This window comes from Porites lutea, chromosome 9, assembly GCF_958299795.1.
Source record: "Porites lutea chromosome 9, jaPorLute2.1, whole genome shotgun sequence".
Classification (NCBI taxonomy): Eukaryota; Metazoa; Cnidaria; class Anthozoa; order Scleractinia; family Poritidae; genus Porites; species Porites lutea.
Window position 1 is genome coordinate 24,611,281 of NC_133209.1, and position 15,924 is coordinate 24,627,204.

Consider the following 15,924-nt stretch of genomic DNA (forward strand, 5'->3'; position numbering starts at 1 on the left):
TCTACCAGTTCGCCCGATTATTTAAGCTCAAGTTTTGATTCCCCTACCAGCCAAAAAGGTAAGCTCAAGCATGTTTAAGTTCTTAAAAAATTCTGAAAACTTAGAACATTTTGACTTTGCCTCCATCTGTTGCAGTTAAAGATTCACCTCAGGATTGTGTTCTTGATGAAGGCCCATGTGCTGACCATTGGACCTTGCAGGGAGAGTTGTCCCCTGAATATTTGCAAGTTGATGGACGTGAGTATTGCCTGACAAATGAATTAGCTTTATAAACTAAGTTTGTGTTGAGTAGGAAAAGGAATTGCCAACGTTTATACAGTACTCGCTTTCACTGTTGGAGTGAATATCTCCGGGTGAATATATAAACCTCGCTAAGGCATGCTTACCTCCATCAGAAAAGATGGAAAGTATGCTGTAAAGCAAGCAAAGAGATTAATAACACGGTACTCCTGACACATTTAGTAGTTGTGGTCAGTAGTTTTCGTTGTGAATGTTTTCTTCCAAATTCCTTCTTCGTCTTTACGCAAAAAGCGGAAAGAGGTTGAAAATGAAGAGAAAATATAGATGGCCTGCAAAAAAAGCTAAAGTGAACGTAAATATCGATTGATTCTCATTAATAAAAGGTCAGTGAAAACTATATAAAAGTCAGGGAATTTTGAACTTTCTGATGAGTGGCAACACTGACATCATACAGTAGAACCCAGAGATCTCAGCCTCATTCAATAATGGTTATAATGGCAATTTATTGTTAGTATGTTATTTTCCTTGTCCATAGTGTTGCCAGACGACTTTCAGCAATCAAATGTTCTCCCCCCAGTCAAGAGTTTATGTGCAAGTGGTGAAGTGGATTGTCAAAATAGTGTTTGTGAGGATTCAGCATCTTCCAAAGTCTTAGACGTAGATGAAGTAGGCGATTTATTTGATCAATCTGATTTGCTTGAGGAACTAAGGGAGTTGAATGACATGCAAGAATCTTCATCAAAGTCCAAAGATGACATCAAAGCAGAGAAAAAGTTATTTCCAAATTCTCAATTGTCTGTTAAAGAAACTGTCATCTTGCTTTTGGGCATTATCACAAGGCATCATCTCTCTGGTGTTGCTCTTGATGACATTTTAGCCTTAATCAACCTTATTTGTCCCAAAGAAAACAAAATGCCCAGTGATGCTAAGGAGGTTTTTCCTTTTTTCAAACACAATCACAAAAAATCGTAAAATTCTATTGCCCAAACAAGAATTGTCAGGTATATGCTGGTTGTACAAAGATATCTGAACAAGAGAGCTGTGGTGTTTGCAAATCCAAGTTAAAAGAGGAAGCAACGTTTCTTGAAATCCCCATACAAGATCAACTAAAGACTGTCCTCTCAGGTACATTGTGCATGGATACAGGTCAAGATTAAATTCAGGTTAAAATTTTTTAACCTCGAGGTTGATTCTCAATTTCCCTTGTCTCGTAGCCCTAATTATTCATAACTTACGGCTACATGTATGAGACAAAGGAAACTGACCATCAACCTAGGTCAAGAATTTTTAATCTGAATTTAATTTTAACCTGCAACATATATTTTGATGCTTGAAATATTTGTGCGTGCAAAAAGGTTGTGGTGTACTATGATTTTCCATTCATTGGATACACTGGAGTGAATTTTTATTTTACGAATAAGCATAAGAGATAGTCTGTCGGCACACTACCTATATTTGTGTGTCAACTACTACAAATGTGTTAGCGTAGCATTTTAAGGTTAAATTTGACCAACACTTTGTGGAGCGAGTTCTACGGTCACGATTGCCATCAAACTTGCAGGTGTAAAACTAGAGAGCTCTGAGGCTTTTTTGCTGAAGTTAGGGAAAAATCTGTAGTGGGATTTTGAAGTTATTTATGTTAGACTGTACAATGATGATGACACAGTAAAGGTTTTATGATTGTGTAAAATGTGGCGCCCTTGCCAGCCAAGGACATTGATTACAATTTGTTGATTTCTGGTCGGGCAACTGACTCACTGTAAAGCAAGTAGTAAAAAGTGATTATATTTGCTTTGAAATCTTCCAGGGCCAGGTGTCATTGAAAAACTGAACTACAGATTCAATCGAATAAAGCAAAGTGAGACTGCCATTGAGGACGTGTATGATGGATGCCTCTACAGGAAATTGTCTGCAAATAATGGCTTTCTAAGCAGACCATACAATATCTCCTTGCTTGGAAACACGGATGGAGTGGCGTTGGTGAGGTCAACGAGGGCAGGAGTGTGGCCAGTGTATTATGTGATAAATGAGTTGCCACCCAAAGAAAGGTAAATGTTTATCCGTAAAGTGCATTATGTGATTGACCAGAATAGGGGGAATTTAGTGTAGTGAATTTTCCATTAGATGAATGTGGAAGCACTGCTCATTTCAGTGTTAATGGAAAAAGTACACATAACTAGGAAGAATAAAGAATGACAACCATGAATATTACTATAACCTATTGCTGCTGTTTTGTGTTCCTTTTTTCTCTCTCTTTCTATAGATTCAGCAGGTCAAACAGGCTATTTGCTGGAATATGGTTTGGGAAAGGAAAACCTCATTTTCCCACATTTATGAAGCCGTTTTGCCAAAGCATAAGAAATTTGTACCTGAAAGGTTAGTGTGAAAGGTTTAGAGATTAAATAGTAAACAAGTGGGTGGGGGAGGCTGTGCAATATAGTGCAAAATAATGCAAAATGGGCTGGGTTTTTTTTCAGTCCAAGTCTAAATTTCAAATTTTCATCATCATACAATACATGTAATAATGCAAATATTCATTTGAAAACTGATAAAAATATATGTTATGAAAAACGTGAATAGTAGTCTTGACACCATATACATTCAAATTATCCCTTTATTACAATAGCCTTAACAATTTACAACTGTATGTGGACAACATGAAATATAATGCAGCCAGTATAGGAATTTGTAACGTATAATATTAATGAGTAGACCTGTTTGTTTTGGTATGTTATAGGTATTGAAATACCCAAAGTTGAACACACCATTAAAGGTATCCTCCTGGACACAACAATGGACTCTCCTGCAAGATCTTCTTGGTTAAACATAAAACAGTACAATGGGTACAATGGCTGCTGCACTTGTACTGAGCCAGGGGAACAACTGGACCTTGGGCCTGGAAAAAAGAATGCTAGACGCCAATGCCATGTTTACCCCTTTAATAAAAGCTTTGCACAAACCACTGGGCATGCCAAATTTAGACAGCACGATGAGGTAAAGAGTCAGGCTCTAATCGCCATGTCCCAACTTTCGAAGAGAGGGAAGGTTTCTGTGAGTATCCCTCTCTATATAACTAAAGTTAGCTAAGCTTAGTATGCAATTAACACAAACATAGACTGCTCTTTCACACCCATGAGTGCAGTGTTACCCAGGTTTTTCGTTAGGTAGGGCAAACAAGCATAGCCTGCACTTTAGGTGGCACACCCATGGGTGCAGTGTAACCCAGTGATTCTTTAGGTAGAGCTAACAAACATAGGCTGCACTTTAGGTGGCACACCCATGGGTGCAGTGTAACCCAGTGATTCTTTAGGTAGAGCTAACAAACATAGGCTGCACTTTAGGTGGCACACCCATGGGTGCAGTGTAACCCAGTGATTCTTTAGGTAGAGCTAACAAACATAGGCTGCACTTTAGGTGGCACACCCATGGGTGCAGTGTAACCCAGTGATTCTTTAGGTAGAGCTAACAAACATAGGCTGCACTTTAGGTGGCACACCCATGGGTGCAGTGTAACCCAGTGATTCTTTAGGTAGAGCTAACAAACATAGGCTGCACTTTAGGTGGCACACCCATGGGTGCAGTGTAACCCAGTGATTCTTTAGGTAGGGCAAACAAACATAGGCTGCACTTTAGGTGGCACACCCATGGGTGCAGTGTAACCCAGTGTGAACTTTAGATAGTGCAAACAAGTGTAGACTGTACTTTAGGTGGCACACCCATGAGTGCAGTGTAACCCATGCAGTGTTTAGGTAGAGCTTAACATCATACACTACACCAGAAGGCGACAGGTTTTCAACAAAACTTGGTGAAAAAGAGCTGTAATAAATTGCCATCTCAAATATTTCTTTATCGAACATGGATACATTGTTTTAATGCTCAATTTATAGCCTGGAAAGAACTTATTGTCTGGAATAGAACCTTAGCGAAATAGAACAATTTACAACAGTTATACCCTAGCTAAAGAGGTCCATTCTTGAAATGCTCTTCCTGGCTGTGGCTGCTTAATGGAGGTTTTAATCAAGCTTTTGTTACTATTTGTATTTTAGAAACTAGTGGAAGGAGTTCTTGGACTGTCCTGGGCATTTTCACTACCCCTGCATGATGTTGTTTCTGGCACTGCTGTGGACTATATGCATTGCATCTGTGAAGGAGCCATTGACCAGCATTTAAATGCTTGGTTTGAGGATAAATCGGGCGACCAGTACTTGGGAAACAGTGTGAGTGAGGTGGACAATGCATTGCTGTCTATAAAGCCAATTTCTGAGATAACGCGGCGGCCCAGAAGTTTATTAGACTGGAAACAATGGAAAGGTATGTACACATGGCAGTTTGCTTGCATAAATGCATGTACAATGTACTTGTGTGTAACATATACATTTATCATTAATAAAATATTGTTCCAATACACTAATTTTACTTGATTATTCTGGTCATATCAGACCTCGCATTAAGATAGTGATGAGATGCAGATGTGATTGAGTCCATTTTCTGTTTCAGCTAATGAGAAGAGGGCATTCCTTCTCTATTATTCACTTCCATTGCTGTTTGAAAGGCTAGAGGAACAGAGTCTTTTACACCTGGCCTTTCTTGTCGGAGGAGTTTATCGCCTATTGAAGGACAGCATCCCTGAAGCTGACTTGCAAGAGGCTGGCGTCTTCCTAAGACTTTACTGTGCACAAGCACCATACTTTTACGGTGAGTGTTCTGACTGCCTTCATCTTGTGATTTTCTATGGAGGTGTGCAGGATTATGTTTGATCTTGGTGATATATAGCCATACACATTTTAGGTGGATGTATGCACATGTACCTGTATAAGCTTACATGTGTGATTATTAATGATTTTGTTAACTACAACAGTTTAATCAGTCTTTGAAATGGTGTGTACAATGCAGTTAATTGTAATTATTTCAGTTATTTTGTTTTCTTTGTTTCAAATTCATTGCCATACCAAAGAAACAATGGAAAAATGAAAATTAAATGAGATAATTATAATACTTATAAGAGATAATTATAATAATAATAATAATAATTATTATTATTATTATTATTATTATTTACATTACTTGCATATTATTCATATTGTTGTTATTTTTAACTGAATTTCTTTTTCTCATTTTAAAAAATAGGTGAAAGGTTTCAGACATTTAATATTCACCAAGTGCTTCATTTGAAGCACACTGTTCAAAACTTAGGGCCTCTGTGGTCCAATTCATGTTTTCCTTTCGAAGACTACAATGGCGACTTGACTGGGTACTTCCATGGCAGTCAAAACATCCAAGGACAGGTTAGGTGGATATGTTTCAGGGCAAAATTAAATTCAGGTTAAAATAATTATTGTTTACCCTAGGTAAACAATCTATAAGTCAACTTCCATTGTCTCCTAATTCAAGAATATTTAAGGCTACAAGAAATAGGAAATTGAGGATAAAACTAGGTTAAAAAAATTTAACCTGATTTTTATTTTGACCCCTACCAGATACATTGAAATAAATTTGTCCTATTTACAGTCTAGTATTATTTTTTGATTAAATGTCAGCACTGACATTGTAACCTGCAACCAGGCATATTTCTGTTGTTGTTTGTTTATGAGTATGTTTTGTTTTCCTGTTGTTGTTTGTTATTTTGAGATGAGGGGAAACCAAGAAAGACAATAACAGAGATGATTAGTGGAGATGGGAAATAATTTCCCTAACGGAACTAAACTTACCTAGTGAAGGCATGAACTTTACTTGTGGAGAAACAGATGTAACAAAGCAAAAACAAAAGCGTTTAAAGCTGTTGAGCTACAAAATAGTTAATTACATACAGGAATGTTTTTTTGCAGAAGGAAGTAAATTAAACACTCATTTTCAGGAATATTTTTTGAAGTAATATATCAAACATGAGATGCAGTGTTTCATCACCAGATGAAACACCGAGAAGAGAGTTGAAAATACGACGCGCAGCGGAGTATTTTTGACGAACTTCAAGGTGTTTCATCTGGTGATGAAACACTGTGTCGAATGTTTGATATTTCTTCTCAAACAAAATCATTTTTGAAGGAGAAATTAAGGATGCAAATACTAAGCAGTGTTTCATCCGATTTCCAAACACTCATTAAACATTAATTTCCTTTGTATTTTCTTAATGAATTATTAATGAGTTTGAGAATGCTACTTTCTTGCTAACTTGATCATATTTTTTTTCAACCAAGAGTTTAGTCACAGTGTTAAGCTTTTGGGTCACATCCATACTATAATGCAATCATGGTACATGTAAATGCATGGACAGCCATGCTACTCATCTTTGAATCCAAATTTTTTTGTTTCAAAGGTGGTCATAGCCCCTCATGTGTAACTGCATCAATGTGTTTTTTTAATTGGCAATATTATTTATAACTGGCAACATTGTTTTGACTTGAGGTGAACAAAATGCAATGTTGAAAAAAGCTAAAGTTTGGAGCATTGTAGCACATGTATGAAATTAAAAAAATAATAAATGCTGCCTTAAAATCTTAGGCAAAATCTTTATATGAGTGATACGTTTTCTTTTAGATTGTCAAATCAGTTTGTGTTCATCAAAGTCTACCACAACTAGCAGAATCAATGCCTGAAGGTTCTGATGCAAAGAAATTGTACCAAAGTCTGCTGTCAACCCTTGTAGAACCAGACATATGCAAAACCTATGCTCATGCTATTTGTTTACTATGTTGGACTATGTTTCAGCTATGTTATGTTCACTACTGCCTATGTATTAACTATGTAACACACCAAACAACATAGTCCAAAGTATGCAAAATCTATGTTGAAACTATGTTTAGGCTATTTGAAAAGCACATAGCTTTTGAATACCTATGCAAATACTATTCAAAATCTTTTCATAGTCTTGACATAGCTATGTATTTACTATGCAATAGACAGTTCTGCTTTTCCTTCCGATTAGCATCCTATGTATTCACTATGCATTAAAGCAAAATAGCCTTTACATAGCATCTCGATCTTCACTTTTATTTCCAACAAGTTTCTTAGCTTTTACATAGTGCTATGTATATTCTATGCAATGTGATGAAACATATTTGCAGCCTATGTTTTCACTTTGTGACATTTTTATTTAGCTTTATCATGACATAAAGGCTACATAGCTTTCACATAAACGTATTTTTCCTATGTCACTCATATGAAAAATATATGTAGTCTATGCGTTTCCTATGTGATATTCCAACATAGCTTTTAAGTGACTAGGCATGTTGATGGTAGCGCTTACAGAAGGCTAAGCATACTTCCAAAGTAAAAAGCAGTGTTTTAAACTAAAACACTGAAAAATCATGTACTATAATTTTTTTGTGCTTGCAGATAGTTTCTTAGTGAGAAGATTTTTGTTAAGCATTGAATCGCTACATCCATCATCCCTGTCTTAACTTTCCTTTCTAGCTTTTCCCTAGAGTTTCTTCACTTGAAATGATACTTCCATGCATCATTTTCTTCTTTTACATTGGGTTCGATCCTTCGTCTTGATTGTGGACGTCTCCTGAATATAACTGCATGGTCAAAACTGCGAAACGCTAGCTGCAGTCCTCGGTGTTTGTCAGCCATTTTGTTTCCACTAGTTCCCAGGGAAGCCCGTGAGTTCAACACATGCGTATTTTGCGTTTTATCGTCACATGGGCCTTTTCAACCAATGGAAAGGTGTGAAAATTGTCTGTTTCCACGCGGGCGCTTTCAAGTCAAAGAAGACGAGCTGTAAGCGTGCGTTTTTACAAGAAGACGCTTCTTTTTACTTCAATTTCCAGTCTTTTTCCTGCCAGGTTCAACTAAAAGTATTCCTAACGTTGGTAAGTGATGTTTTTCTCAATTAAGTTTCGATTTGCCTGTGTTGTCTCCCCTTTTCGCGTATCTGAACAAGGATCGGTCACCTTCGATCACGCTTTGATACTCCTTCGTTTCAATTCTAAAACGTCAGGTTGTTTTTATGTTCATTTGCCTTAAAATCTCCACTTTTCTGTTTGCAGATACTTATTCGTTGCAGTCAAAAGGAAACTGTATGGCACTGAAGAGCACGACATCAGCAAAAAGTCTACACGATAAGCAAATTAAGAAAACTTTAACTTGGGGTTTCGATTCTGAAACCTCCATGAAAATACTGCATTTGTGTTACTGTTAGTGTTCATGGTATTATATTGCCATAGTTTTCCAATTTTTCGTTTCAAAACATATTTCTTACCAATGTAAAGGTATTCTAATTCATATGTTTATACTATTTTTACTACTTTGGTGATTTTTACCAACGTATTTTAAACACCACTTTTGCTTAAGCAGATCGAAACCTACATACATAAGAGACTATGTCAATTCTATGTAATTTCTGTTTGAACTCTAGTTAAAGCCTGTGTATGTGATATGTTTTACCTATTCAAATACTATTAAAATCCTATTTCAAACCTATGCAAAGACTATTTATTCTGTGTTTTCCCTATTTTAATGCTATGCAAAGTATATGTCACTTTTAAAAAGGCTATGTTTTTCATATGTTTTTACTATTTCTAGGCTATCTAAATTCTAAGCAAACCCTATTCAAAAGCTATTTAATCAACTGTTCCCTGTTCCATTTTACTATGTAAACTCTATTTCAGTCCTATGTGAAGGCTATTTATTTTCTATGATTTTTCTATGAGGTTGACTATGAAGTCTAAAATCTCTTTCCACAAGCTAAGTAAACTGTATGTATAGGCTATGTGGAAACTATGTCATTTCTTCCTTTATTCCTACCTTTAAAAACTGCATAGGTTTTAAGTAGGTTCCGTTTGACTAGCGAAAACATAGCATTTTCGATACAAAAAACATAGTCCTGGCATAGAAACAACATAGGATCTGGGTAAAGCAATGTATGACTCATTAACATAGGTTTTACATAGCTTTGTGACATAGCATTTGCATAGATTCTACATAGTGTCTGATTCTACAAGGGAAAGTCCTATACATGCAGGTAAAATCAGTGATACAAATTGATGTACCTTAGAGTAAGCCATTGTTATTTTGTTGTATTGTATACACTTAATGCCAGATCCCAAGGGACCTGGCGTTAAGTCAGTTTTCTCATATTTCTAGACTTTCACTTCAACAGTGACAAAACAATAACCAGAGTGAATCAAAGCAGTTGACTCGGTTCTTACAAGAACACAAATTTCACTTTCAAAACCACTAAATGAATGCATGATGCGTGAAAGTACTTTCTTTATATTATCTGCATCTTTTTCCTGATCTACTAGCTGCTGTTTCTCTTCAGGGATAACTTTGAAAAACGTTGCTATTTAGCTTGAGGGTTATTCATGTTTGTGTTGTTGACTCTTGTTGAGTGTTCATCCCTGAAAGTGAAAACCTGCAGTACTTTTCCTGCCTTCTGTCACTCCACTTTCTACCATGCTCTGATTTCACATGCAGTAATGTATCCTGAGTGGGGTACAATTCCTTAGATGTATCACAATCGAGATTCATTTGATTTTAGTCAAGGCCATGTGACCAAGAATCAGCCAATGGCAGGCCCTGTTTAGTTGAGTGAAAGTCTAAGAATATAACCATGGATATTAAATCAATATAAAGATGAGTTGAGGTTATCTATATAATGGCAAGATAAGGATTTTATTTGCTATCTGACTCACATGTATAGTAGGTCCCCAACTACCTTTCGTTACATGTATTTTTATGGTATATAGGACAGTTGGGGAGCAGATATCTGAGGAAACCTTTGTTATTGGATCACTAGAGCGCATTTGGGATACTTGCCACTCTCGTCAAAGTCTGTTAACTGTGAAGGAGAGGGAAATTATTGGAGCAGCATCCAAGATCTGGGTATTTGGAAGAGCAAGAATCAATGGTGCGGAGTACCAAAGTTCGTTTTACAAGCGAACTAAAGCTCGGAACAATTTTACTGTCGTATATGAAAGGCGTGGAAAAAGTCTTTATGGTTCAATCGAGAAGTTTGTCAAGTACCAAGAGAAGTGTACTGCTATGTCATGTCTAAATTCCAGATGTTCTTGTGATTTACCCTTTCATTATATTGTGTTACTAAAAAAAATGAGGAAGCACCCTTCTCAACTTCCCATGTATAAGGGAATTGAAGTAATCAAGCACATTAGACGGGTCATTGTTGCAGACAACCCCATTGCTGTCCCATTCACGTGTATAAAAGCAAAATGCATGAGGATTGAGGTTGATACTGCTAGTGTTTATGTGTGTCATCTTCCCAATTGTTTTGAGAAGGACTGAGGTATGGAGTACTTGTACTGTAATAATTTTTATTAAGTAAGTGGCCTGTGACATTTGTTCCATCCTGGATATGTGTGCAATTGCAAACAATGGTTGTTATAGCTCATTTCCATTAGTGTTTGACAATGTAAGACATGCATTAATATTTGAACATTTGCAGATTGGCGTTTTTTGTTTGTTTTTTGACAAAATATTTTTTTCTTTTACATTGCATCGCTTTATTTTAATTGGAAGTATGTACTCCTTATATTTAAGCAGTCTGTTTCAATATACATTGAAACTATGAAACAATGAAACAATACCAGTAGCTGTTGAGGTCTACAAATGTAAATACAGATTTGAACTAATTGAACTCTGTAATAGTTTTAGTGGATGTGTGCCCAGGATATGATTCAAATAAACTTCAAAACAGTGTTTAAGTGCCCTTTTAAAAAGAATTTTATAACATAAGGTAGAAGTTGCGGTTTTAAAACAGATTTCTAATAGTGTATTTGAAATCATTTTGTAATAGTCTGAGTATAAGTATCCCAAAATACATTGCAATAAAATTATTGCACCCCAAAAATATTAATATTAATAGTATGTGTTATATAATAAGTACCCTATTTGAAAGTATTTAAATTAAGGTCAGCATTTGATGGCTTTAAGCAGGCTTTAAATAGTTTATTTATAATCTGTTTTTAATAGTTAGAGTGTTGTGTACCCAAAATACAATTCAAATAGACCTCAAAGCAGTGTTTAAGTACCCTATTTAAAAGTATTTAAAGTACGGTCAGTATTTAAGGTCTCAAAACATATTTCAAATAGTCTATTTGAACTCTGTTTGTAACATTGTGAGTGGATGCATCTCAAAATACATTTAAGATACGACTCAAAACAGTGTTAAAGTACCCTATTTAAAAGTATTTAAAATACAGTCAGCATTTAGACTCTTAAAACATATTTCAAATAGTCTATCTGAACTCTGTTTGTTAGAGTGTTAGTGGATGTGTCTCAAAATATATTTTAGAAACAACTCAAAACAGTGTTAAACTACCCTATTTAAAAGTATTTAAAATACGGTCAGCATTTAAGCTCCTAAAACATATTTCAAATAGTCTATTTGAACTCTGTTTGTAACAGTGTTAGTAGTTATATGCCCAAAATACATTTCAAATACCCTATTTTAATCATATTTATTAAACAAAATACATTGTAAATTGATAAGAGAGGTTTTGCTTTTGATGAAATATAATTTAACTACACTTAATATATATTTCAAACAGGGGCGAAAATTTAAAATTTTTTGTAAAACAGGATTAAAATACAGGAAAATAGTGTTAAAATACTGAAACTACATTTTAAATACTTTAAAATCAGTTTTAAAATACATTTGGTTTGGTAAGGGATACACCCAAAAAAAAGCAATCATCGTCGATCACATTTAAGAGCCACAATAGCTCTTGATCACAGTAGATTAGGCCTGGAAAACGAATTCATGGAAAAAAATATCAGGCCGAATTTTTTGCGTTCGACAAGTTTACTTAACAAAATCTTGCCAACAACTCTGGGAGCGTGTAAACCAACATTTCATACTTTTTATACATGACATCTGAGGTGAAACAGTAATACGAGGCGCTGTTTTTATCATACAGACCTCAGACAAGATGCAGTATTTCACAATTTTTCAAGACAAATTGCACTCATTCAATATTCAGAACCGTACGAAGCACGCGTGGGCTTTTAGCAAAACCGTTCAAAAAATTTCCAAAATCACCTATACGGCCAGCCGGTTCTCACTTTTGACAAGCGCCAAATTTTCAGTGAACATTAAAAGAGTTACGCTTCAACATAATAAAGAATTTATTGTTTATTTTTTTTATGTAATGGTTTTATAACGATGTGTAATCTTAATCAAAGAAAGACTATCGTCAACTCGTGGGTACGTTGTTTAGAAAATAATCAATTAGTTATCACCTCTGGTTTTCCCACAGTAAATTTTAGGAAATGATAGAAATTCAGATTATAGATATACTATCCTTGTTCTGGAAACACAATACTTTTCTTGCTGTTTATTACACTTTATTAACAGTTATTTAGGTATATATTTAAAAACAAAAAGAAAAAACAGCAAAACAAATAACCAAACAAAACAAAACAAAAAGGAAAAAAAAAGGAAGAAAGTAAAAAGAAGGTCCTTATCAGAATTTGAACCCCGTACCTTTGGGTTGACCCGACCTCACATAGCCACTACTCCAATGAGGATGATCACGTGATTTGGTGAAAAGTCTCAAATTTGATGCCTTTTCCAAGGAACTTCCGCCGGCAAACGATCGAGCCATACTTAACCGATTGAAAAAACGACTCGAAGCAATCGGATGAAATCAAGGCTAATTAAAACCAGGCTACTGACAGTAAAAAACAATGTAAACGCATTTCATGGCAATCGAAGAACATATGCGATACAAAGCCGACACAACACCTCCGCGAAGTAGGACGCAAAACATAAGGTTATGTTTTCTTATCTTGATTTCCGCTGTTATTTTAAAGCTAATGCTCAAAATCACATCCATTTCCCCCCCTGATCTTGGGGAGTCCTTAAGAAGAAGAAGAAGAAGAAGGAGAAGGAGAAGGAGAAGGAGAAGGAGAAGGAGAAGGAGAAGGAGAAGGAGAAGGAGAAGGAGAAGGAGAAGGAGAAGGAGAAGGAGAAGAAGAAGAAGAAGAAGAAGAACCTTTATTTACCATACATTTTTATAAAATAACTAAGATAGTACGCGCGCTCTGATTGGCCGAGAGGAGTGTTTGCATGAGAGTATGTAAACATGGTTGTGGCGTCAAGTTGTTTGGCTTTTCGCGCGCTAATCACGCAAGCACAAATTTGAAAAAGTTTTCGAGTTCAAAACTCAAAAAGTTTACTTTATTTACCCATTCCATCGTCGGCTGAAACTTGAAAAGTCGTTACAAAGAAGATGTGTACATTTTTCTTCGCTTAAGCTGACCGTTTTAAGCGAGAAAAATCCGTATTTTGCAAAGCATCTTTTTGCAAAACAACAACTGATTACGCGTGCAAGACTTCGTGGACAAGATTTTGCGACTGGTAAGAATTTCTCTTTTAATCAATGCCTTACAAAGAGTTTTGCGTTTTTTTTCTCGGGAAAGTTATTTTATAAAAGCAATAGAAAACTTTTTTCCTGTGTTTGCATAGCCTGATATAAACACTCGAGGCGTCGGGAGAATTCTCGACAGTTATGCAAACCCTCGACTTCGTCTCGGGTTTGTATAACTGTCTCGAATTCTCCCAACCCCTCTCGTGTTTATATCAGGCCAAGCAAACACGGAAAACGTTTTCTATTGCTTAAATTCATACACATAACCTACTACATTACTACAAGGTAGGAGATCAAGCCAGCGTCGAAGTTGAAGGAGTCGAAGAGCAAATGCTTATCTTCTCGTCAAGTTTAACGCCTGGACGAGTCAAAGGCTCTTGAATCGTACTAATCTGAAAGATTCCTGCGTGTCTTAAATTTGGTAAGACCTCTATCCTCTAACCGTGCTGTAGCGCACGATGCACGCTCTCAGCGAGGAATTTGATGCCACCGAACTTGAACGAGGGCGTGCTTCTTTGGAAACGATAGATCTCGAGTTCGGACCCGATTAATTACGAAGTGTGTCTACTACGAGTGAACGAGTGACTCATTTGCATATCCCTGACCCTGCAATAACTCGTGGTACGCTCGCGCGTACCCACGAGTTAAAAAGCGTTTGATACGCGGGGCATTTTGAGTACTCATGCAAGCGTTGTTTATGAACGACTGAAAACAAACAGCAAAGCGATTAAAATTGCAAGAGACTACTAACAATCAATAAAAGAAATGTAATTCGGTGAAACATTTACAGAGACAACAATTTTCATTCACGAAGACAAGTATTAAAACGTCTCTAAAAATCCTGAATCTTTACGCTTAAGCCTAAAGCTTTTAGCCGGCTTCCTGGTGTTTACTGTTTTCAGAGATGAACTCGAGGCAAGAAAATAGCTCAAAGCTTTCTTTCTACAGCCAAAATTATAACTAAATACTCTTCGGAACGTTTTTTCATTCTATATGCGGAGAGAAAATATCGACTAAAGGCTTTTTAAAGCCCTGTAAGCTTATATATACTAGATCAGATCATTGTCTCAGATCTTAATACAAACGTGCATAAATTAGCCTCATAAACTGCGCTCGACTTCATGAAATTAGATATAAAAAAAAAAACAAACATACACTGTATACAATAATTACTCAGGCTTACCATTCGAGATGCAGCTCTTGAAAGCTATCACGTAAGGCCAGAATCGCTTGAGGGACTTTTCAACCCCGCATCCAGCAAGGTGAAAAACGAAAACGATGCATCCGAAATTGGATTTCCAGCTTTGACAACCGGCGCATTTCCCAACCAAAAATTCAATAAACAAACCAGTCATGAATCAAAGAAGACTGCTGATAGCAGCTGTATTTCATTTTAAGCATCCAGTGGAAAAAGACAGTAAAAAACATCACAAGTGGACATCAAACTCTGTCAGCTTCAGCTGTCAAAGTAAACAAGGTTCAAGATGCTGTATAAATTTTCTGCATGAACTCACCTGTCAAATTTTGACCAATCAGAGCATAAAAATTGGACGGTCGTAGAGCGTGATCAACGCGTGACTATGGTGAGAAAATTGAAAAGTCTCTGTCTTCCCTGCTTGTATTTTTAAATGACTGGCTGAATTTTCGCGTCCGAGATCAGTTTGAAATCAAAATGTTAATAGCGCGGGGCCATAGTGACATTAACACAACACTTTCTGTCATCATGTCATTATTTTGCTGCCGTTCTCTTTGCCTTTGTATTTCTCTTTCGCGTTGCCTTTGTCTGTTCATTCTAGATCTGTCTCGTTCTGCTTGCCGGCGTTTTTCACTATAATTTTCTCTCCTTCTTCTCGCTCTGACTCTTTCTACTTGCCGACTTTCTTCGCTAAAATTTTGTCTTCTTCTTCTACTTCTAAAGCGCTCTCTTTGGCGATCGTCTTCGCTTGTTCTACGCGTGTTGACTCTTGCTCTCTGCCGTTCACCTTCTCTTTGCTGTCTGCTTAAAACCTGTCGTCTACACGCTAAAATCTCTCTGCTGTTGTTTGTTGAAATAATAGCTTTCGTAAGTTGTAATAAAAAGTTCTAAAGGCTCTGTCGAAAAATCTTTTTTCTAAGTTGCTTTGAAATTTCTTTTTTCAAAACCAGTTGCGCGATATAATTGCGCGACGTTGCGCCATGCGATTTCCCGCCAAAAAATCTCTACTTTCCCCTACCCCAAGAGTCCATGCGGACTACTTTCCACTACCCGGAAAGTCCGTACGGACGGACGTACGCTGACCTGGATGTTATTTAATTTTTTTTTTTTTTTTTACCGAAAAGATAAAGCAAAATTATGTTTTCTCCAGCAAGACTTTCA

General features: G+C 36.4%; 1 protein-coding gene across 1 annotated transcript; it reads left to right on the top strand.

Annotated features, from left to right (window-relative positions):
• The first annotated feature begins 133 nt into the window (after positions 1–133).
• On the top strand, positions 134–11,865 carry LOC140948662 (uncharacterized). The gene is made up of 11 exons (XM_073397932.1): positions 134–237; positions 776–1,365; positions 2,048–2,288; positions 2,504–2,616; positions 2,978–3,291; positions 4,287–4,551; positions 4,738–4,935; positions 5,368–5,525; positions 6,775–6,872; positions 9,185–9,202; positions 9,930–11,865. Exons 4-11 carry the CDS (start codon positions 2,574–2,576, stop codon positions 10,480–10,482), a joined length of 1,647 nt encoding a protein of 548 aa, XP_073254033.1. The 5' UTR covers positions 134–237; positions 776–1,365; positions 2,048–2,288; positions 2,504–2,573; the 3' UTR covers positions 10,483–11,865.
• The last annotated feature ends 4,059 nt before the right edge of the window (positions 11,866–15,924 follow it).

Excerpts from the sequence above, each read along its gene's own strand:
- LOC140948662 (XM_073397932.1), top strand. The coding sequence starts at position 2,574 with ATGAAGCCGTTTTGCCAAAGCATAAGAAATTTGTACCTGAAAG. Across the intron at positions 3,292-4,286 it reads CGAAGAGAGGGAAGGTTTCT|AAACTAGTGGAAGGAGTTCT; the intron begins GTGAGTATCCCT and ends TTTGTATTTTAG. Across the intron at positions 4,936-5,367 it reads ACAAGCACCATACTTTTACG|GTGAAAGGTTTCAGACATTT; the intron begins GTGAGTGTTCTG and ends TTTAAAAAATAG.